Source organism: Triticum urartu, chromosome 2A, assembly GCF_056163025.1.
Source record: "Triticum urartu cultivar PI428250 chromosome 2A, HENAU_Tu73, whole genome shotgun sequence".
In the NCBI taxonomy this organism is placed as follows: Eukaryota; Viridiplantae; Streptophyta; class Magnoliopsida; order Poales; family Poaceae; genus Triticum; species Triticum urartu.
In genome coordinates this window covers 246,924,113-246,947,472 of record NC_141874.1, presented here as the reverse complement: position 1 = coordinate 246,947,472, position 23,360 = coordinate 246,924,113, and the positions used below count along the sequence as shown (strand labels likewise).

Here is a 23,360-nt window from a genome sequence, read left to right as displayed (position 1 = left end):
CACTTACAGCTCGGTGGAGGGATGGCCCCCTTGCGGGCACTGTGCGGTAAGGATGCCCTCTGGGGCAGGGCCCACGGGCGAAGGTTTCTCCCCTCATTTGGAAACCTTTGTTTCCAAGTCTTCAGAGGCGGTCCTTTTCCTTCCTTGGGGAGAGGGGATTCTAGATTCTTCTCCCCGATTATCCTCCTTCGCGGAGACACTAATTCCACCGGTTTTGATGAGTAATGTGTGAAGCCCGCTTTCGGCTTCTTTATTCCTCCCTTTATCTTCCCCTGATGGCACTTGATAAGGTGCGTGCTCAAGCATCCTGGCTAGTACATGATCCGGTGAGCCTTCGGGAAGGGGGGCTGGACACCTGATCCTCTCCGCCTTTCTTATGCAGTCCTGGCCGAGAGCGATTTTTTTAGAATAATGTTGTGACAAATAAAAAGACAGCATGTTCAGCCGTAGAATTACTTACGTGGGTATCTAGACGGTTGCAGTTGAGACCCGCATCCTCGGTGGTGTCCGGACACTTTATTCGTGATCCAAAGAACAATCCATACATCTCTTCGAGCGTCACGCCAAAGAATTGCTGAATAGTTCGCGGTCCTTCCGGGTTGAACTCCCACATACGGAGAGATCGACGTTGGCATGGCAGGACCCGATGAACTAGCATAACTTGCATTACCTTGACAAGACTGACATCCCTCTTGAGGAGATCTCGGATGCGACTTTGCAATGTCAGCATGTCATTAACTGGCCCCCAGTCCAGCCCCTTGTTGACCCATGACACCAGTTGCGGCGGGGGGGCCGAGCGAAAGGCGGGGGCAGCTGCCCACTTTGTACCTCAAGGAGCTGTGATGTAAAACCACTCCCGCTGCCATAAGTTGGACACCTCCGGGAAGGAACCCTTTGGCCGTAGAGCATCGGCGCCTTTGCTTATTATGGCACCTCCGCATTCTGCGTGTCGCCCATCGATCGTCTTCGGCTTCACATTGAAGGTCTTGAGCCATAAGCCGAAGTGTAGGGTGATGCGGAGGAAGGCCTCACACACGACGATAAACGACGAGATGTGAAGGATGGAATCTGGAGCTAGATCGTGGAAATCGAGCCCGTAATAGAACATAAGCCCTCTAACAAAGGGATCAAGACTAAAGCCTAGCCCTCGGAGGTAGTGGGAAACAAATACGACACTCTCGTTGGGTTCGGGAGTGGGGATGACCTGCCCTTGAGCAGGCAGCCTGTGCGGGATCTCGGTGGTCAGATACCTGGCTTCCCTTAGCTTCTTGATGTCCTCCTCTGTGACAGAGGAGGCCATCCACCAACCTTGAAGGTTGGATCCGGACATGGTTGAAGGTCTGAAGTGCTTAGCCTGAGCCTTGAGTGTTGGAACTCGAGGTGGGGGAAAGGAAGGATCGAGCGTGAGAAGAAAAGGATAGGCCTTGGCCCCTTTATAAAGAGGGTGAATATCAAGCATCCTCCGCGTGGCCGTTTGGAACTTGCCTAAAATCGAGGAGTCATACTAACAAGAACGATTGGGTTACCCACACCCGTATTGATGAGAATGCCGTGATAAGGGGAACATGATCTCTGCTTCGACAAGACGTGCCAATAAAACCGCCTCGCAACACGTGCAGCGGCAGGCTGGGAAAAACGGTTCGTAATGACCGGACCACGGCAGGATGTCATGTTATGAAAAGTTGTCAGTAGATTAGATTTGTGGAATATTATACTCTCTACGGTGGTATGTGGAATTTGTTTTACAGAGCCGGACACAATCCTTGTGTTCAAAATCTTCTATGGAGTATTCGGAGAAGGAACCCGCCTTGCAATGCTGAAGACAATCTGCGCGCCGGACTCATCGTCATTGAAGCCTGGTTCATGGGCTACTGAGGGAGTCCTGGATTATGGGGTCCTCGGACAGCCGGACTATATACTTTGGCCGGACTGTTGGACTATGAAGATACAAGATTGAAGGCTTCGCCCCATGTCCGGATGGGACTCTCCTTTGCGTGAAAGACAAACTTGGCGATTCGTATATGTAGATCTCCTTCTCTGTAACCGACTCTGGGTAACCCTAGCCCCCTCCGGTGTCTATATAAACCGGAGGGTTTAGTCCGTAGGACAAAAACAATCATAATCATCGGCTAGCTTCTAGGGTTTAGCCTCTACGATCTCGTGGTAGATCAACTCTTGTAATACTCATATCATCAAGATCAATCAAGCAGGAAGTAGGGTATCACCTCCATCGAGAGGGCCCGAACATGGGTAAACATTTTGTCCCCCGCCTCCTGTTACCATCAGCCTTAGACGCACAATTCGGGACCCCCTACCCGAGATCCACCGGTTTTGACACCGACAACCCCCTTTTCTATTCAAGAGAGAGCCACCAGAACATGCCTACACTTCCACTACTCATTTTCTGAGAGAGAACCACCTACTCATGTGTTTAGACCAAGAAATTCCAATCCAACCACAAGAATCTTGATCTCTAGCCTTCCCCAAGTTGCATTCCACTCAAATCATCATTCCACCATAGCCAAATATATGAGAGAGAGTTGAGTGTTGGGGAGACTATCATTTGAAGAACAAGGGCAACGAGTTCATCATCAACACACCATCTATTACCTTTTGGAGAGTGGTGTCTCCTAGATTGGTTAGGTGTCACTTGGGAGCCTCCAACGAGATTGTGGAGTTGAACCAAGGAGTTTGTAAGGGCAAGGAGATCGCCTACTTCATGAAGATCTACCCAAGTGAGGCAAGTCCTTTGTGGGTGATGGCCATGGTGGGATAGACAAGGTTGCTTCTTCGTGGACCCTTCGTGGGTGGAGCCCTCTGTGGACTCACGCAACCGTTACCCTTTGTGGGTTGAAGTCTCCATCAACGTGGACGTATGATAGCACCACCTACCGGAACCACGCCAAAAATCTCTGTGTCTTCATTGCGTTTGCACACTCCAATCCCATCCCTTTACTTTCTTGCAAATCGCATGCTTTACTATTTCCGCTGCCTATACTCTTGTCATGGTTGCTTGAAATGTATTGTGAATGCTTAATCTTGTGTTAAAACTCCACCTTAACTTAAAGAACTTAAAAACTGCTACTTTTGCTTGTTGAGGATCTAATCACCCCCCTCTAGACACCTCTCTCGATCCTTTCAATTGGTATCAAAGCATTAGTCTCCATTACTTTGGTTTAATTACCACTGGAGGAAGATGGGTGAGCCTACAATTGGGAGTATTAGACATAGAGTGCCTATTCTTGATGGGGAGTTCTATAGTTCTTGGAAAAATGAGATGCTTGAGATTTTCAATGAATATAATTTGAACAAGTATATTACTAGCCCTTGTGTGCCTCCTATTGATCCCTTGCACCTACCCCCGATGAGTATCTTGACATGACTCGCAATCTTAGAGCTATTGATCTTATCATTAGAGGATTTCCTAGAAAGTTTCTTGTATGCTTGCCTACATTTGAATGTGCTTATACTATATGGAGATATCTTGAGGAATGATTTCCAAACTATTCTTTGAAAAATCTAGATGAGATTCTTCAAAAGTCCATTGCTTTTCATAAAATGAATCCTAGTGATCCTAAATTTGGTGATTATCTATTTGAGCTTCATGACCTCATGCGTGCCAAAGGAGATGTTGGAGTCATTAGTAGCATCATCTCTCAAGTCATTAGAATTCATAAAGATGAACATTGTCATGGTCATAAATCTAATGAATCACTCTCTCTAGGTGATGATCAATCACAAGACGATGATGAACATGGATATTATGACGAGGATGATGATAGTGACTTCGATCTTGATGAGTCTATCAGACATTTTGGTCTTATGGCTAACCTTCATGGTTACATGGCTGGAGGAAAGGAATGGGTTCTTGATAGTGGATGTACCGATCACATGACCGGAGACACAGACATGTTTCGTGAGCTTGCTGAAAACGACGACCATCGAAAGTATGTCACTTTTGGTGATAACTCAAAGGGTAAGGTAGTTGGCCTTGGTAAGGTGGCCATCTCACATGACAGATCCATCCAAAATGTTATGCTGATTGAATCTCTTGGCTATAATTTACTTTCCATATCTAGACTAGCCGATTTCGGTTTCAATGTTATGTTCACTGAAGTAGATTGCCAAGTGTTTCGAAGAGATAATCATAATATGGTCTCTATCGGTATACATAGAAGTGATCTATACATTATTGATTTCACTAAAAGAGCTCAACCCAGAACTTGCCCAATTGCTAAATCTTCTAAAGGTTGGTTGTGGCATAGAAGGTTAGTTCATGTGGGCATGCAGAATCTTGATAAGCTTATTAAAGGTGATCATATCCTTGGTGTTAAAGATGTTATATTTGACAAGGATAAACTTTGCAGTGCTTGTCAAGTAGGAAACACTACATACACTTCTATCATGATACGTGTTTGTCACAGTAGGTCACATTTTCTGTCATGCATGTACATCCATGACAAATTTATGACAGAATGAAGATAGTCACACCTGTGCTGTCATAGAAGTGTTCCATGACATTACCAAAATTATCATCACGGAAGTGTCCACTTCCATGACGATAAATCGCGCGTCATAGAAGTGCTTTCGTCAAGGGTGACCGACACGTGGCATCCACCGTAACGGGACGCTCTTAAGCTATCAGGTCTGGTTTTGGATCCGATAACCCGCTAACAGCCACGACCAATGCCGATTTTCCATGTGTAAAATTCTCATTGGCCGACGGAACCACGCGTCAGTCCGCGTTGGCACAGGTGTCACTCATCCAACGGTCAAGATGGGCCTATGATATGTTGACACGTGGACGGGCCCAAAAAGTTTAAATGGGCCGGCCCAACTAAAGGCCCACAAGATTTAGCAGACCATAATGGGCCAGCCCAGCTAAAGGCCCACAAGATTTTGCAGACCATAATGGGCCGGCCCAGCTAAAGGGCCAACATTCTCAGTTAAGGCCCGTACGGCTAGTGTCAAATCGGCCCGCCAACGGCCTGTCCTAAACTTGTCATCATCGCTGCCCATGGTCACTTCTGGCCTGTTAAAAGTCCGCTAAGTATATGGGCCGAATTATGGCCTAGTGTATTTCCGGCCTGTTAAAGGTCCTGCTTCATTTGGGCCCATTTACAGGCCATTGAAACCTTCGGCCCATAAACGACCGTGAAGGATTTGGGTCATATTTGGCCAAGTCAGACATTCGGCCTGTTAGAGGCCCATTATAGATTTGGGCCACTTTCGGCCTATTGTGATTTTCGGCCTGTTAACGTCGAACAAAATCCATGGGCCATATGTGGCCCAACGTCACATCGGGCCCATTAACGACCCATATAAAAATGATGAAAATCTAGCCTGACCGAACTTTCAGCCTGTTAAAGGCCCATGTATTAGGTCAGCGCATTTACGGCCCGTCCAAATTTCGGCATGTGAAAGATCCGCATCGTAAATGGGCCACCATTTGGGCCTGCTAAGACCAGTGGGTTATTTGGCACAATCAGGGCCCAATCTCACTTTTGGTCTATTAAAGGCCCATGTTTTTTATGGGCTCGAGATATTTACACCTGTAAATGGCCTATTGTCACCGAGGGCCCAAATTATGTTTAGGCCTGTTAAAGGCCCACCACGGGCACATGCCTACCAGAAAAATATGAAAGCTTATGCTGATTTAGGCCCAGACATTTTTAGTGGGCTACATGGAAATTTCGGCCCATAATCGTTTTTAGCCCAATTGGAATGGGCCCGACGAATGTTGGCATGTTGGGCTCCTATGAAGCTTTCAGCCGAATACATTACTAAGATAAACCTACACTATACAAAAATAGCATCGTAATTACTGCAGCCTTTCGCAGCATCATAAATGCTGTATCACAACAAAATAAATTCCAACCATACAACAAAAGGCTTGTTGGCATAAAGTTTACAGTCCTTGCAGATAAAAGCACCATCAGATGTATAGAAGCACAAATCATTTGACCTGAGTGCTAATGTTTCAGGCTGTAGAATCTGATGGAGCAGCACGATCTTTACCTTTTTTCCGCCATTGCTCTTGAACAACGAAGCGAATGTCTGATAGTCTGGTTTCAAAACCATTCATATCTTGACGACATTTGTCAACCACTATTCTTGTTTCCAAAACGACGTCCATTAGGGATTGGACTTGTGTTTGGAGCACAGATATATCACTCTGTCTAACAGGAATGTTTTGTTCAGTAGGCGATTTGGATGAGGTTACCTTGACAACCAACCCAGAATTACGCAGGAAGGTGCTTTTTGCACTGTTAGTGGAGAGATACTGACGCACCGCAGCAAGAGGTGACATTGTGCCTGTGGTAGCCTCATCACCTTCAGGTGGTTGTGGCTGTTCAATCATTTGTTCCATAGATTCATGAAAGTTTGAACTTGTAGATTAGTGTACCAGATAAGTTACTAATGAGACAAAAAAAACAAAGTAGGTTACATGTTTATACATAACTTATTTTGGTGAACTACTGTAATACATTAGCATGTATTGTAGTGCCAACTACATAAAAATCTCTTTCGGAACATATGTCCATGTAGCATGCCTACTATATTGTCTATTTCCTCACATTCGTTGACATCTAAGGATAAAGAGACATGGTTTAAAGTAGGATGAACATAGTATGACATCATTCATATCATGGGCAAACAAATATAAAACAAACAGGCTATTTTATCATTGTGTGCGCACGTGAACATAACAACTAGATTACAGATCAAGACCAAAAGAATATCCTTCATCTCTTTGAAACCATGTAAGGTGAAATGATACGTTAAGACAACTGTGTATAAAAGTGAACAGAGTAACTGACATTGGCTGCAAACCAAGTAGTTAAATGAACACATCACAATACCAATCAGTTCAAAGGCAAGAGGAGTAAGGACTTACAACAGCGGCTTGAACTGGTGTGCTCATGCCCTTCATCTTGCTGGTGTGGCAATCCTTGAAGATTTGCACTGCATTCGGTTCAGGTTCTTTTTGGTCCGCACATGCTTTCCTCTATATTTGGAACAAGTCAATATAGATACGATAATATGGCACGGAAAAAATAAGGAAGTAGCAGCTATTTACAAGAGCCTCGCAGTGTGCAATATAGCTACGAGATCCTGTTGTCTGTTGGAATTTCACTTTAGAACGGTTGGTCTTGTTCTTCAAACAGTTAGCCTAGAAGAAGATACACTTGTAAGGCACATACATAAATACAAGTTCAATATGTGGTCTGATCAAATACATATAGCCTACCTGATACTTTGGATCAGACCAGTGTTTAACGAGGGCTGTCCAGTCTTCATCTGTAATATATTCCACCGGAGATGTTTGGGCGATTTCATTGTTAGCCCTACCTTCAAAGTGAGATTTTCTAAGGTGCTACCGATACTATCGCAGAGCAGACTGAAAAACATGAGTGCATGCTTGTTTAGTTGCAACATCTTTCGGATCCAACTTGAACCTCATCTGTTGAAAAAAGAATGTGAGTCTTATTAGGAGGAAGCTAGAAAGTATGGGACAGAGCAAGGCAATATTACTAACTGCGATGAGTAACATTACTTACGGATAAATGGTCAAGGAAGGTGTTAAACTGGGTATTGTCTTTGTCATTCCTGTACTGGATCCATGTTGGGAGGATACATGCATGACACCTAAGGTAACGGCTACCTCTGATACTAACTTGGCTGACTCTGTAGCATCACGTGGCCTTTTTAAACATGCCTCAAAATGGATCTCCATTCTTCCTCCTTTAGATTTGTTAATCTGTCAAGCATTATCCCTGATGTTTGTTTCCGCTTGTGCCATGGTGCTAGTTCAACAACGAATATGGAAAGTGTTAGTGTACATCAAACTATGAGAGTACATATAAAGGAGCATGCAACTGCAACTTGACTCGGTTAGGTACCGTCTTGTTGTTGATGCTCATGAGGTTCACCTGATCTTGCCAAGTCCTGTTGTGTCAGCAGTGCTTCGGAAGTAGTGTTAGGTGTGAAGGCAGCTTGGGAACTGGCCAGTTCCAGAGCAAACAAACGAGTAACTTATTGAGATGCTGGTACAGTTGAAGCGGATGCTGCAGCTGGTGGAGCAGGTGATACTGTGTTTTTAGATTTAGCTGGTGGACTTGGACCTTCTATTGCACTATAAGTACCAGCAGAATCTGGACAACAGATCCTTTTCCGTTTCTCCCGACGAGTATCACCACTCCCTACTATATTATTTTCCTTGCTCTTTTTTGACTTTGCCATGTCAAGACGTACCCACAACACAAAAGAATAAAATCGCTCTTCAGAACTCATTGATGCATGATACAGACAAGCAATACTTTGATGTAATACAACCGTATGAGGATGGAATATGTAAGAAAAACAGGACGACATGACATATTCACAGCTACGATGTGTAAACTAAGCAGACGGATTTTCAAGAAAATAGAAGTAATGCAAGCTAGACACCATATGAAAGATGCAACAAATATTACTCTGCCAAGTTAAAAGTGTCTTGTCATAAGTGGCAATTCGAAAAATTAGAAGTAGTACAACATAGAAATCAATGCAAGATGCAACCACTATCAAACTACCATGTTAAAAGCGTCCAATCATGAGTGACTGATGCGGGATACACAACAGCAATACTTTGATGTAAGAACATGGTATGATAGATAGATGCAGTGTATTCTAGACACAGAACGCCATGTCATATGCACATGTATAACGTATAAACTCAGCAGGTGCAATTTAATCAAAATAGAAGAAATACAGGCTAGACAACATATGCAACATGAAACCAATTATCACACTGTGAACTTAGAGCAAGCACCTGCGATGGTGGAGTACGGGAGATGAACTCATCATGTAGACTTGGGACTTCAACTTCATTAGCAGTAGCAGTGGCAAATCAAGAGAGTCTCTGTTTGCGTCGGTGCGGAGGACCATCAACATCCCCTAATCTACTAGAAGGAATACATGCTAGAAATTACATTCAAGACGCAAACCAATATCACACTGCCAACTTAAAGGTGTCCCATCATAAGTGACTGATGCAGGATACACAAGAAAGTTTCATGTAAGAATATGGTGTGATAGACAGATATAGTATGTACCAAAAACAGGAAAGTGTGTCATATTCACACGTATCATGTGTAAGCTAAGTAGATGCAGTTTACACTAATTAGGAGCAATACAAGCTAGACACCATATGCAACATGCAACTAGATATCACACTGCCAAATTAGAGCAAGCACCTTGGATGGTGGAGTAGGGGAGTGGAGACTTGGACCTTGTAATGCACTATTAGTACAAGGAGAATCAGTACAGATGCTCCGTTTACGTTGCTGCAGAGGACCACCATCATCGCCTTCCTTACACTTTTCCTTCCTCTTTCTTGATTTTGCCTTGTCAAGTCAAACCCACAACAAAAAGGAATAAAATTTGCTCTCCAGAACTCATTGATGCATGATACTGACGAACACTACTTTCATGTAAGGCAGCCGAATGATAGGAGGATGGAATATGTATGAAAAATAGGATGGCATGACATATTGACATGTATGATGTATAAAGTGTAAACTAAGCATAAGGTGCTTCAACTTGTTAGAATCAATGCAAGCTAGAAACCATATGAAAGATGAAACCAATATCACTCTGCCAAATTAAAAGGGTGCCCTAACAAATGTATTTGACCAAATTAGAAGCAGTACATGGCAAGAGGCTTGAAATAATATGCAATATGCAACGAATAAAGGTGACTCATCGTAAGTGATTGATGCAGGATACAGAAGAGAGGTAGTTTCATGTAAGAACAAGGTTAACACATAGATGTAGTGTGTACCAAAAATTGGAAGGCATATCATATTCACAGGTATAATGTGTAAACTAAGCAGATGCAATTTACCCTAATTAGAAGCATTACAAGCTAGACACCGCATGCAACATGCAACCACATATCACACTACGAAGTTAGAGAAATCACGTGTGATGGTGGTGTGGGGGAATTGCGTCATCAACTAGAGAGCTGCGTTGACTATCTTCATTTAGCATCGCTATTTCTTGAGAATCATGTGGGGAGGATGACACTGCACTGTTTAAACAAGTATGGCGTCTCACAGTAACCCACTAGGGTGACTGTCTCATCATAAGTGATTGACGAGGGATATAAAAGAGCATTAGTTTGATGTACGAACATGGTTATTAGACATATTTAGTATGTATCAAAAACAGGAAGGCATGTCATTATCAAAGGTATAATGTGTAAAGTAAGCAGATGCAATTTAACCAAATTGGAAGCAATACAAGCTAGACATCATATGAAACATGCAACCACATTTGACAGTGTGAAGTTAAAGCAAGCACCTGGGATGGTTGTGTGTGGCAATTGAGATCATCAACTGCAGAGCTATGTTTACTGGCTCCAACTGCTGACACCGCACCCTTTAGAGCGCTGAAACGCTTAGTGCTTATCTTTGAATTACACTGGAGCGACTTCTGTCTTTTCTTTTCTGCATTCATCAACACCGCGTCAGAGTATGAAATACCCATGCATAAAAAACAATAGTGTGAGTATGGGTGAAGTGTGTGCACAAATAGTACGGTGTAAAGGTAGCAAATAGTAGGTCGGTGAGAAATAAATGACGGGAGACATATGATAGCTCTACAACATGCATGGCACACTAAATTACTACATGATTCTATGAAAATAACAGTCGACTGAAAACAAATAGGCCAGTCCATTTTTTCTGCACCGTCCGATGTACAAAGAATGGGCAGATCACCTTCATCTACCTCCAGCTAGTCAGTGTTGACGATCTTCCTCAAAACGCTAGCGACCACCAGCCCAGTCCCCTGCCTTCGTCCTCCCCTCAACCTCACCGCACCTCCATGCTTGGCACCACCCCCCGGCAATCCATTCAAGCCCCGCAGACCTCCAGATCGGGCGCAAGCAGCTCCTGCGCCCCCACACCCCTATGATAGACACCGATGCGCTGCTTCCCCGGTGAACAGGCGGACTAGGTGCTCCGCGCGCCTAAGCGGGTGCTGCCTCTTTTAATTGTGGTTCGACTGGCCCTGAATTGAAATCCAGGTGGGCTATTGACCTCTAGAAAAGGTGAAATAGTAAAGGGAGGAAACCTTGTGCATTTAGTATCACGAAGAAGATGCAGTAAGAAGCGCTCAACTAGTTTCTTTCGTGGGATGAATACGGTGTGAGCAGAGACGTAAGGTTTGCAAGAATAAGGGAAGAGGAGTACCTCTTTCTGCTGGCAGTGTTGTGTCCTCCTTCTGTTTTTCCAACGATCTTCTTGTGGTTCGCTGGAAACGAGAAGTTCTGGAGGACGGTGGAGCCTTGGACGAACCCATGGCCAAGTTTTTGAGTGTGGTGCAGTGGCTATCTGTCGGCGGCGGGGAACCCGATCCGAGGCGGCGAACAACGGCGTAGCGGGAACAGCTCTGGTGCGGTGGACGGTTGCAACAGTGGAGCGGTAGTAGTGAAGCGTAGGACGGCGTGGTCGGAGTGGTTCTGGTACAACACACATCGGTGTCGGCGTCGTGGAGGCAGATCTACCTCGGCTTCAGCTGCTAACACTACAAAAAAATACACTTCTGTGATGATACGTGTTTGTCATAGTAGGTCGCTTTTTTGTCATGCATGTACATCCATGACAAATTTATGACAAAATCAAGATAGTCATACCTGTGTTGTCGTAGAAGTGTTCCATGACATTACCAAAATTATCATCACGGAAGTGTCCACTTCCATGGCGATAAATCGCGTGTCACAGAAGTGCTTTCGTCAAGGGTCCACCGTAACGGAACGCCGTTAAGCAATTGGTTCGGGTTTTGGATCCGATAACCCGTTAACAGCCCCGACCAATGGGGATTTTCCACGTGTAAAATCATCATTGGCTAGAGGAAACACGTGTTGGCTCATCTTGGGACAAATGTCATCCACTCACTGGACAGAAGGCGCCTATGATACGTCGACACGTGGCACGGCCCAACAAGTTTAAATGGGCCGACCAAACTAAAGGCCCACAAGATTTTGCGGACCATAATGGGTCTGCCCAGCTAAAGGCCCACGAGATTTTGTGGACCATAATGGGCTGGCCCAGCTAAAGGCCCACAAGATTTCACGAGCCATAATGGGCCGGCCCAGGTAAGGGCCCACAAGATTTTCGTGTGCCATAATAGGCCGGTCCAAGTAAAGGCCCACAAAATTCTTGCGGATCATAATGGGCCGGCCCAGCTAAAGGCCCATCAGATTTCGCCGACATTAATGGGCCAGCCCAGCTATAGGCCACAAGATTTTGAGGACCCTAGTAGGCCGGCCCTTTAACTGGCTGCCATGTTTTGGGCCAAATGCCGGCCCATATTTGATCCGGTCTATTAATGGTCTGCCACGCTCCGGGCCTAATAGTGGCCCATATGAGATCCGACCCGTTAAAAGCCTACCATGTTCTGGGCCAAATTACGACCCAGATCAGGTTCGGCCCTTTAAGAGGTTTTGGGCCTAATTATGGCCCATATCAGATTCAGCCCGTCAATTGGACACTATGCTTTTAGGCCCACTTAGTAATTCGGCCTGATATTAGTTTTGGCCTGTTAAGGGCCCGTTTAACATTTTGGCCCTATATTAATTTCAGCCTGTTAAAAGCCCGTCATATAGTTGGGCCTAACTACGGCCCGGTTTGCATCCGGCCTGCTCGCAGCCGATATCTGATTGGGCCAAATAAGGACTGAGACAATTTTTCGACATGTTAAAAGCCCGTGATTTGATTCGCACAATCATGGGCCCGGGTTCATTTCGGGTTGCTGCCGGCCCGTGAGCTGATCAGCACGTTTCAGGCCCAACCTACATCGTGATTGCATGACTGCCCGATTATGTACCGTAATTTTACGGTTTGGCCGGTTTACTGCAAAGACAGGATATATATACAGTAAAATAACTGCAACATCGTGAATAAGAAAAAACCTATACTATATAATAAAGAAATTATGGCATATTACATCCACCGGGCATCAAAGTTCGCCACTATGATAATAAAGCACAAGCAGACAGCAGATTACATACACTGGGCATCAAAGATCACCACTAGTGCAAATAAACATGCCGACAAAATAATATACAAAACCGACAACACTTCAATAGAGTTCAAGAAAGGTTAGCCCTACTGGGGAGCTGCAGCGCAAGCAGCTGAGCAAGATGATGAGACTGCGCTTGTTCAACACTTATATCTTCCTCACTTTGAAAGATAAACAAGCAGGCAGATGACAGGTTTTGCACATAAAAGTATCAGTGCTGACAATTCATCACATTTCTTACTGATGAATAAAGTGACACAGTTTAAATTTGCATTAACACAATATGGTATTGTTCAGGTCAAGACATGGCAGGAAATGACATTGTGAAGGAGTTGGCAGCTTCACGACACCACCGGATTACAGATCAAGAACTCATAAGTATCAATGGTTAGTGTGCTGTCAATTTATACCATTTCAGATTGGCAAATAAAGAGACGGTTTAAATAATAGTAGAATGATATGACATTGTTCATAGTTAGGACATTGCAGAATATGACATTGTGCTGTAGTGGGTAGGTTCACCACACCACTGGATTACGGATGAAGAACAGAAGCATACATGCAGTGCAAAAGAAGATCACTTGCTCTGTATAGTTTAATTTACATGGTATGAAGAAGGAAGTTGGTTGTACAACTGAAAACTTAAATTGAGAAAGGACAAACTTTTGTTTATGAACTACATAATAAACTTTAAACAAGCAATTTGATGCAAACACCAAAAATAAACAGCTGTTGCAGTCATGCCTAACCAAATATATACAACAAAGTTTGAAGGCTTGAGATGGACAAACTTACATTATTGGTGAAGACAGGCTCTATAAAGGCCTTGTCCATGCTGATGGGGGTGCAATTCAAGAAGTTTACCACAGAATCTTCTTCAAAAGCATTGCCTTTATTCTACATTTTGTTAAGAGTAAATATAGATGTGATAATATACGAAAAATGGAGAATATTTAAGATAAGATGAAGAGTGATGCTACATAACCAAGTAGCTATAAATGTAAGTGCAGCGATACAGGCAAAAGGTACAGCCAAGAGCAATGCACAGCTAAACTTCTTCAGTACCAACCTTATGGTAAGAGTAAATATAGATCTGATGTGTAGAAAATGGAGGGCAAAGGAAAATAAGCTACAGAGTGATGGTACATGAACAACTACCTGTAATTATAAGTACACTGACACTACACCACAACACTTGATTGGGGGCAGTTAACTGCCAGGAGAAAAACCTATCTAAGGGCAAACTATCTGCCGGGACATTAGTTTCTGCCGCTAAAATCACATTAGGGCATATGAACTGCCGGGAGAACTTGAGCAACAACGGCGCTGTAACTGCCGGTACATTTTACGGCCCAAAAACTGCCGGGAGAACTAAATTTCGGCCCATAGTCTGCCGGAGACCACCTTTGCCGTGAGACCCAAAAGTAGGCCCTAAGCGCGCGCCAACGAGAAAAAAAGAGTGCGCGACTTTGGCGGAATTTTAGGCCCAAGAAGAAATAGACGCGCCAGCCCTCCTGTAGTCCTGCTCCACCAGACCGCATAACCCTAGAAAAAATAAAAGATCAGACTGCATCTCCGCCCCCAAATCCACACGCAATCCCCTCCACCAGACCGCCGCCGCCACTAAACCTTCCCACCGCCGCCGCGCACTGCCGCCCCCAAATCTTCCCACTGCCGTCGCGCGCTGCCGCCCCCAAAGCTTCCCACCACCGCCGCACGGCCGCCTTCCACTCAGTCCACCGCTGGCATAGCCCCTCACCACCGCAACCCCTCTGTCGCCCACAAATCGAGACCCTCCACAGGACTGCAAGGCCTCCGCCCCCAACCATCCTACCACCGACGGCAGCTCTCCAACCGAGAACTTCCGCCGTCGCCCTCCATCACGGCAGCCCCTCCGCCGCCCCCAACAACTAACCCACTGCTGCCGACCACTACTGTCCACTACTGTCGTCGCCTCACTCCATAGCGGCACTGCCGAGCACCCGATTGACACAGAGCAGCACCGTCGTTGCCGAGCCACCCCACCGGCGGCCACCATCCTCGCCACCAACCTACTCATGCACTTACTCCTCGAGCAGGCCTCCCCAAAAGCTTCACCAAGCACCAAGCCGCGGGTCCGCCTCCTCCACACGCACCCCCGAAGCAGCAGGCCGTCGACCCTCTCCTCAACATCCTTTCTATGGACTTCACTATCTCCTATACTTCATTTGACAGGTGAGATGTTGTAATTTTTGTGCCCTTTTTTTGTTCTGAATGTGCCCTCCTGTACTTCAGCACTAAACTATTCCGGCAGTTAGAACAAATCAACAGTTTGTAATTGCTTTGATATGATAACGGCGAAAAAACCATGAACCAGACAGGTTTGAAGGTTGTTTGGTTGTCTAAAAACAATAACTACTACTGTTAGTAGCCCTTTAGATCAAAGGACATGTACTGTTGGTGATTAACAAGTGCATACCGTAATTAAATTGGTTGACACCTGACTGTTTAGTTGAGCTTTGGAGGTCATTTTAATTTGAGATGAAACAAAGCTAATTATTTTAAGTGTTTGTTTGTTTAGTTGATGCACCTACTACCATCTTTGTTTGTGTTTTGTGAAATACCATATGTGGGCAGAATAGGTGCTATGCTTTTATGATATAGATGATGACATTCTTACTGCTATTTTGGTTATTGTATTTTCTGAAATGACATGTTTCAGTTAATTATATTATGTTGTGTGATGACATTCCTTCTCCGTATTGTATTTCTTGTTGCCTATACTAGATACGGACGATATGCATTTTTTTTACTAGATTTTTTTCCTTAATAGAAGTATTCTTTCTTTCTCATGTTAGGCAATCTTAGTGAAATTGGTCAAGAATGGATAAGAGTGGGATGGGGATTACGATGAGATGCTCAATCTTAGTGACCATGATGAGGTTCAACCTGATGATGTTCAAGAGGAGATCGACCTAGATGATTACGATGAGATGCTCGAGTTCTTAGGTCCCAAACGACTAGAGATGTTGATGACATGCCAAGTGACGGCATTGAAGAGCATGAAGGTGTCTATGTATATAGACTGTTAGTTAAATGGATGATAGCCAAGTAACTATTTTCCATGTTTAGACCATGAGTTGGATCAAGAAACGAAGGGGAAGAAGGAAAAAAAGCACTAGAATGCACAATGTGTATGATTTCTGGTATAACTTGCCCCTTTATCTCTTGATGACTTGTAGTATAACTTTCCCCTTTATCTAATACATCACCCTTACACTCTCCATTTACAGTTGCTTGAAAGCAGATGTACTATGTTGTGGATGACAAACTGAAGTATTGGCTAATGGGAAGCGATGTGATGTATCGCATGGCCATACAAGCATGTGAGGTTTTGTTCTTATGATTGAACTTAACAATTACTATCATGGTTGATTGCTTAAGAAGCTTTCGTTTCTATGTATGCAGTTGGAAGTGGAAAAGTCCATGACGAAAGCAGGAATGCGACCACAAGCAAGCTGAGGTAATATGCATGTTTCTTTGAGATCGAATCTTATTCTAGCATGCTAGCTGGGTCGTTGAGGTAGAGTGGTAGGCGACATAATCATATTTTGTTTTTATGTTTGTATGTTTCCAAGAAATTTCATGCACTCGACTCTGTACAGTACTGAAGTTTACAAAATAAAAATATTTCATAGAGTAACTACTGTGTTGAAATCTTTTACGTCATTCCTGGAGACTCAGTACAAATGTTTATCTTAGTAAAAAAGGAAAGATTCAAACTGAGCATGTTTTGCCTATTTGAACATGAAAGATTTTTGACTGTGAGTTAGAACTCAGTGTTAAACTCTACTATACAGTACAGAATTTCAGACTTGTTTTGGCGTATAAAACTGATCCTCATACCAGTTTTGGCTTGCTAGTCTGCTAGAGGGTATATTCTCTTCAATGAACTCTATTAAAAACAAGCTAAGATGCATGAGATAGACAGAGAAATCTGTAACCAATGGTTATTTCATGAGTTTCTTTTTTCCTATGATATAGAGAAACCAATAACCAATGGCCTGCCCCTGCCTATTTGTACAGAGGGTTGCCTATTTGTACTACTGTACGATGTATAGTACAGAGTTTTGCCTACTTGTATACTACTATGCTGTTTATAGTACAGACTTTTGCCTATTTGTACACAGTTTTAACTATTTGTTCAATATAGTACTGTATAGAGTTTTGCCTATTTGTTGAGTTTAACTCGGTGCAAAAAAAGATTCGAACTCAGAGTACTACATTAACTCCAGAGATACATCTTTAACTCAGGTTTAGTCATAGCTTTCACTAGTAAGTTGTATTTTTTTAGACTAAGCAGCTTTTGCAAGTTCATTGTACAGCTTTTTGTTTTGCTTATTTGCACATGAAGATTTGTTTATGTGTACTTCAAACAAATCTTTCTTGATCTATTGATGTAACCTTGCTTGATGTGATGATGAGATGCTGCAAATTTAGAAGAGTTTTATTTATGCCGACGAGTTAAAAACTGAAGCATGTCAAAATCTTTAATGTGCTAATTTAAAATCTGAAACAAGAGCTCCATTTTGAGTTTTCTGTTTGTTGCATATTTCCCTACAGAGTTGATGGAGCTTTCGAAGATCTTCAATCTGCTGAAGAGTTGGGATATTTGGAAGATCTTCAAGCTAGTGAAGATTTGGTAGACCTATAATTAAGTTCGTAGAGTGATTATGACACTTGCTCTGCTCATTTTGCTGGTTGTTAAGCCAGTATATGCTCATTTTGCTTGTGTGACACACCCTAGAAACATATGTACTCCTTTTGTGGCAACATTTAGAAACATGATGTATTGTACCTTTTGTGGCGCGACCAACTTATACATATGGTTGTTATGTTAATTTATCGAATCAGCTTTAAGGTTCTGGGTGAGGGCTACATTCTACTCTGATTGAAGTGTATGGATGAGACATGTTACTTTGAGTGAAATGTGTGTATAAATCGTGTGGTATGTACTGATGGTTTGAACAGAATGAATGGATATTACATAAGGGATGCCTAAAAAAATAGGAAGTGAAATCTATGTGCTGGCGTAAGAACTGCCAGGAAAATGAGCTTCTGCAGGCAGCAAGACTGCCGATAATTGATGTTACACGTGCCTTGACCAATCTGTCGGGAGAAAGTGGACTGCCGGCATAGATGGGCACCGGCAATGCAACTGCCGGGAAAAAATTATCTGTCGGGAGAAGTAATCCCCGGCAGCCGTTCTCGTGGCGGTTCTATCTGCTGGGAGAAAACCTGTCCCGGCAGTTTGTCTGCCCTATAAAGTGCTTTCTCCCGGCAGTTTTTTTGTCCCTACATCAGTGTTGTGGTGTAGTGTGATAAAGGACAGTGTGTACTTACAAGAATAATGCAGAGCTAAAAAAACATTGGCATTGGATATATTCTACACTAATGTAACCATTCATAAAGATTAGATAATTTGGAGTGAACAATTGATAAGAAAGCTATCATGCATACTGCTGTCACATAATGAACCAGGTATGTATGCAAGTACAGTGATACAGGACAACAGGTACTAACAAGAGCAAAGCAGCGGGTAGCATATTTGCGATATCTTGTCGTTCTTGTCAAACCGGAATTCTTTTTCGAGCAGATTTCCTGCAAAAAAGATCCGTAAGGCACATGTGAAAAATTAGAAGTTCAAATTTTCATGTGATTTCATAGATAGTACCTCATCCTGGGAACGAGACCAGTGCATAAAAAGGTTTTTCCATTCAATGTCTTCTAAATTTAGCACATGAGACTTCACCGGAAATTCATTTATAGACTTGCCATCAAAGTGTGATTTCCTCAGGTAACACCGATACTGCTGCAATGCTTCCTTGAAAAGCACAAGCAAGCTTTGCTCGTCATGACTATCCAGATTGACCCTCGCCTAGTTACAACAATGTAATGTAAATCATTCATGTGTTCAATTAGCAGAAAACAGGAAAATAATAACCATGAATAATAGCACTTACATGTAAGTTGGACAGGAAGATGTGAAAATGGTGTTTGTCTTCACAATAATCTTCCCATGATGGGAATATATGCACGTAGTCCCTAACAACATTGAAAGCATTGTCTTTTAAACTGGGAATAAATGGAATGGGGTTCCAATCTGCAGGAATTGGCCGTCTCTGTAGTTGGGATAGGTCTTCGGCCAATGGACTTGCTGTACTTTTTGCTGGAGTGGGATTTTTTTTGTTTTAACCTAGCAACTGCTCCGCACATGGTGCAGCTAGTGCTAATGCCGATTCAAAATGGGATATTTTTGTTTTAACCTAGCAACTGCTCCGCACATGGTTCAACTAAATGAGTGTGTGCGATCCACATCAGAAAGCATACGTCAATCGTAGCGGACCATCGGTGATACGCAACAGATCGCAAACAATTTGCAGCGCTACTACGTGTGTGTAGGGTCTCCGGAACCGTTTGTTATATCGCGTTATCACACACGAGAACTCGAAGTAAACCATGCCCAATGTAAAATACAATCCTAGTCGTAATTTTTTCAGGAAACGTGTGGGATCCCAAACAAAAAGCACACGTCACTCTTGCCGCAACCGGTGCTGATACACAAAAAATCACAAACGGTCTACAACACTTGTATGTGTGCGAAGGGGCTCTTGAACCATTTGTGATAGAACATTATCGCATACAGTAATTGTTGGTAAACATGTGCGATGGAGTCTTGCATGGCAGACGGGTTACGCAGAAAACTCATGTGTGATGGGGCACAAATCGCACACAGTTCATATGTTGGCCTGTGTGCCTTACATACTGTTTCCCAAACGGTTCATCATGACACAGCGTTTGGTTTCACTATGTCATTAGAAATGTTTAATCACCGATCCCACAAGTGCGAAAGAATTTAGTGTGTGCTGCATCGCACACGATTACATTTTGGAAGGCCTTTGGATCATTGCTCCATGTCCCCGACGGTTTATGGGTCATGTGGGAAGAACCCCTATGGCCTACATTCACTTGGCGACGGTCCCAAATGCCGTCGAGGAAAGGGGTTAAAACCGTTTGTATAGCACCAACGCGTACCAGTGCATTTTGCTTATTTAGACTTCAGACAAGTTATGTATGCAGATTAAAAGGATAATCCCTCCGTACTAGTGCATTGTCTGATATATTAACTCAAGTACTAGGCACGAACAAACGGGGCTCAATTCTGTGCTCATCCTGGTGTAGTACTCCTATTAGTACAAGGCAATGGAGTTGACGGGTGACCTTGGGTAGCAGCGACTGAGGGAATTGAACCGTGCTCGGCACGGTAGGTAACGTTGTCTAGTTACTAAAGCATCCCTCCATTGTTCATCAGTAGTGATGATGGACTGGGGACATGAGGGGAATTTCCCAGGGCTGGAATTCTGGCCGCTAGATATTTTGACTTGAAACGCAGAGGCTCGACTGGTTGGGATTGGCTAATGTGCGTACCACGCACGCCACCAGAAGTACACGAGCCCGGGTTTTTTTAGGATCAACACGAGCCAGGGTCTGGTTGGTACGCCGTTGGGTGTTACCATTCGAGAATCCGAAAGTAATCTTTTAAATTGCTGATGAATCTATATGTATTACAATGCTCGTATTTTCCTTGCAAATAGTAATATCAACGTGGTAAATGATTTATGATGAGTTCTTGAATTAGAGTGAGTTTGTGATATAGTGATCTCAACGTGTATTTCACATTTCATGGTATCCCTAGTAAGTTTTTCATTGCAAATTCAAATTTAAAAGATGAACGGTATGGTGGTGATAAAACTTTGTATGTATCAAGCATATAACCACACACACACACACGAATACAACAATAATGCAGTAAGTATAGTGCATCTGATTTTCCAAACCATGCATGTATGACACAAATTCAAAAATACTCCCTCTGTTCCTAAATACTTGTCTTTTAGAGATTTCAACAAGTGACTACATATAGAGCAAAATGAGTGAATCTACACACTAAAATATGTCTAATCCGTATGTGGCAGTCCATTTGAAATCTCTAAAAAGACTAATATTTAGGAACAAAGGGAGTAAAATGTAAGACATGCATGGTCCACAATTCAATATTTAAAATCAACAGGAAACGAAAACATGAATATTAAGTCTAGTACTACATACAAGCAAATGTTGTGTTTACGCGGAGCTATGTATAATGTAGGGGGTTAACCCCTCGACCTTAGATAAAATTGTGAAGCTCTATTTAGGATTGTTTAGATTATATTATTTGAACATTATATTTGTCCCACCCTCCCGAACAATGATTCGTTGTGCACCCCCTCCACGGGAAAATATCATGTGCCCCCACACCTTAGATGCTATATGCCGATATGAGTTGCTTGGAGCTTGTAGATCTGAGATATAGCATCTCACTGGATGTCTTAATATTTTTTATAGGAAACCTTAATGAGTTTGAGAATTGCACACAATTTGTACAAAAACTACTCGGATGCCCTTGGATCCCATATCCAACGACCTTGAAGATCGTATCACCGTAGCATCTAAGATGAAGGAGGACCTCATATTCTCTTGTACGTAAGAATATCATGTGCTACCACACGTTAGATGCTTTGGTGATACCAGTTGTTTAGAGACGTTGGATCTGTGATCCAACAACTCCTCGGTTGTTTGAATGTTTTTTGCAAAAAAGCCCCCAAAGAGTTCGACCACTGCTTACAAGCACAAAGATTGCTCAGATGCCATTGGATCTCAGATCGAATGACCTCGAAGCTCGTATCACTGTAGCATCCAAGCTGCGAGACCACATGATGTTTTCTCGCACGGGAGAGTATGAGGTACTCCCGCACCATAGATTCTATGGTGATATGAATTCCCGGAGATCTAACGGCTCACAGTAGGTGGTTTCAATGTTTTTGCAATATACGCCTAAGAGAGTTTGGGAATTGCGCAGAAAGTACAAGTACTACGCATGTGGCATGTGACCACACATCATACGACCTAGATACTTGTATCACCGTAGCGGCCAATTAAGCTACAGGGAGCACCTAATATGAGCAACTGGGAGCCATTGGATCCAAGATGCAGCGGAAAACACGAGGCCTGAATGTTTTATTTGCAAACAAAAACCTTGGAGAGTTTCGAAATTGCACATAATTACAAAGACTACTCCCAAGCCATTGGATCTCAGTTCCAACGACGTAAAAAATCATATCACCATAGCATCTAAGCCGCGGGGTGGATGTGATATTTCTATGCTGCTGTCAGTTTTGTTCCTAAACTTGCAAAATATGTGTAACTCGTGCCATTACTTGTCTAACTGCGCAAAGTGTTTGTTCAAAAAAACATCCTACACTGAAATATTGGAACAACACACGGGGTCATTGGTCAAATTTGGACCTAAAACTAACAAATCTGAAAGACGAGATTCGAACTGGCAACCTGGACTACAAAGCATAAGTCGATATTCCGAAACAACAACGATTGTTGGATTTGTCCCATAACTTGATTTTATATAGTAATACGTTGAGTAGAGTAGAGGGAGTGGTTCGTTAACACGTGCATGACCGTTGAATCACTTACTGCTGGGTCCCAGGTATGCGATCTCTCTCTCCTCTCCATCGTCTAACCATTAGACGCATGGTCACACACGAAGAGCGGCGCTAGCGTGCCGTGGTGTTATTATAACTAAAAAAGCTTGGAAAATAGAAGAATCGACTAGAACAAGAGACGTTGTGGCTGGTCGAGACGGAGCCAACCACACCTATCCTCCATGCCACATTAGCATGATGAAGCTATGTGGCTAGTGGGGTGTTTTTGACCGACTGGCTGGGCCCAAGGTTGAACCATAGGTAGTACGTCTAATACACTATATTTTTACACACACATTTTTCCTCCTGCCGGGACGTGGCACACACTATCGCGTGGTTTCGGTGTCCTCCCGGGAGGTGCACGCATATTTTCTTCCTTGCCGTGACGTGGGATGCCCGACCGCTCGTTGTCTGGGTCCTCCTTGGCCGTAGCGCCGAAGCAATTAAATGAGTCATCAAATCACGAAAGACCACCTTCCCAGCGGAGTACACCAATGAAGCACAGTGGCTAGCTAGTTGGGCTAGTTCGACCGATTAGCTAGGTTGCCGCCACATTTCTTTTTTCACCCCTTTTCTATCTCCTTGCCGGTAGGTAAATTTAAATATGGACCCCAGCGTTGCTCTGGTCTTTGGGTGCGGCAGGCGCGGTCGGATTTTTAATTTTTTGATTGATGGGAGCAGGTGTGGTAGGAATTTTAATTTTTTTGATTGACG

The 23,360-nt window shown here is 43.4% G+C and overlaps 1 protein-coding gene across 2 annotated transcripts; it reads left to right on the top strand.

The window, feature by feature from the left end:
* The first annotated feature begins 15,875 nt into the window (after positions 1-15,875).
* On the top strand, positions 15,876-17,764 carry LOC125541445 (uncharacterized). 2 transcript variants are annotated; one of them, XM_087539794.1, is made up of 4 exons: positions 15,876-16,118; positions 16,358-16,436; positions 16,519-16,573; positions 17,662-17,764. In XM_087539794.1, exons 1-4 carry the CDS (start codon positions 15,966-15,968, stop codon positions 17,762-17,764), a joined length of 390 nt encoding a protein of 129 aa, XP_087395920.1. In that variant the 5' UTR covers positions 15,876-15,965. The 2 variants fall into 2 exon arrangements, 1 of the variants encoding a protein (XP_087395920.1); XR_007297530.2 differs by lacking the exons at positions 16,358-16,436; positions 16,519-16,573; positions 17,662-17,764 and adding an exon at positions 16,183-16,256 and having other exon boundaries at positions 15,983-16,118.
* Positions 17,765-23,360: the final 5,596 nt, after the last annotated feature.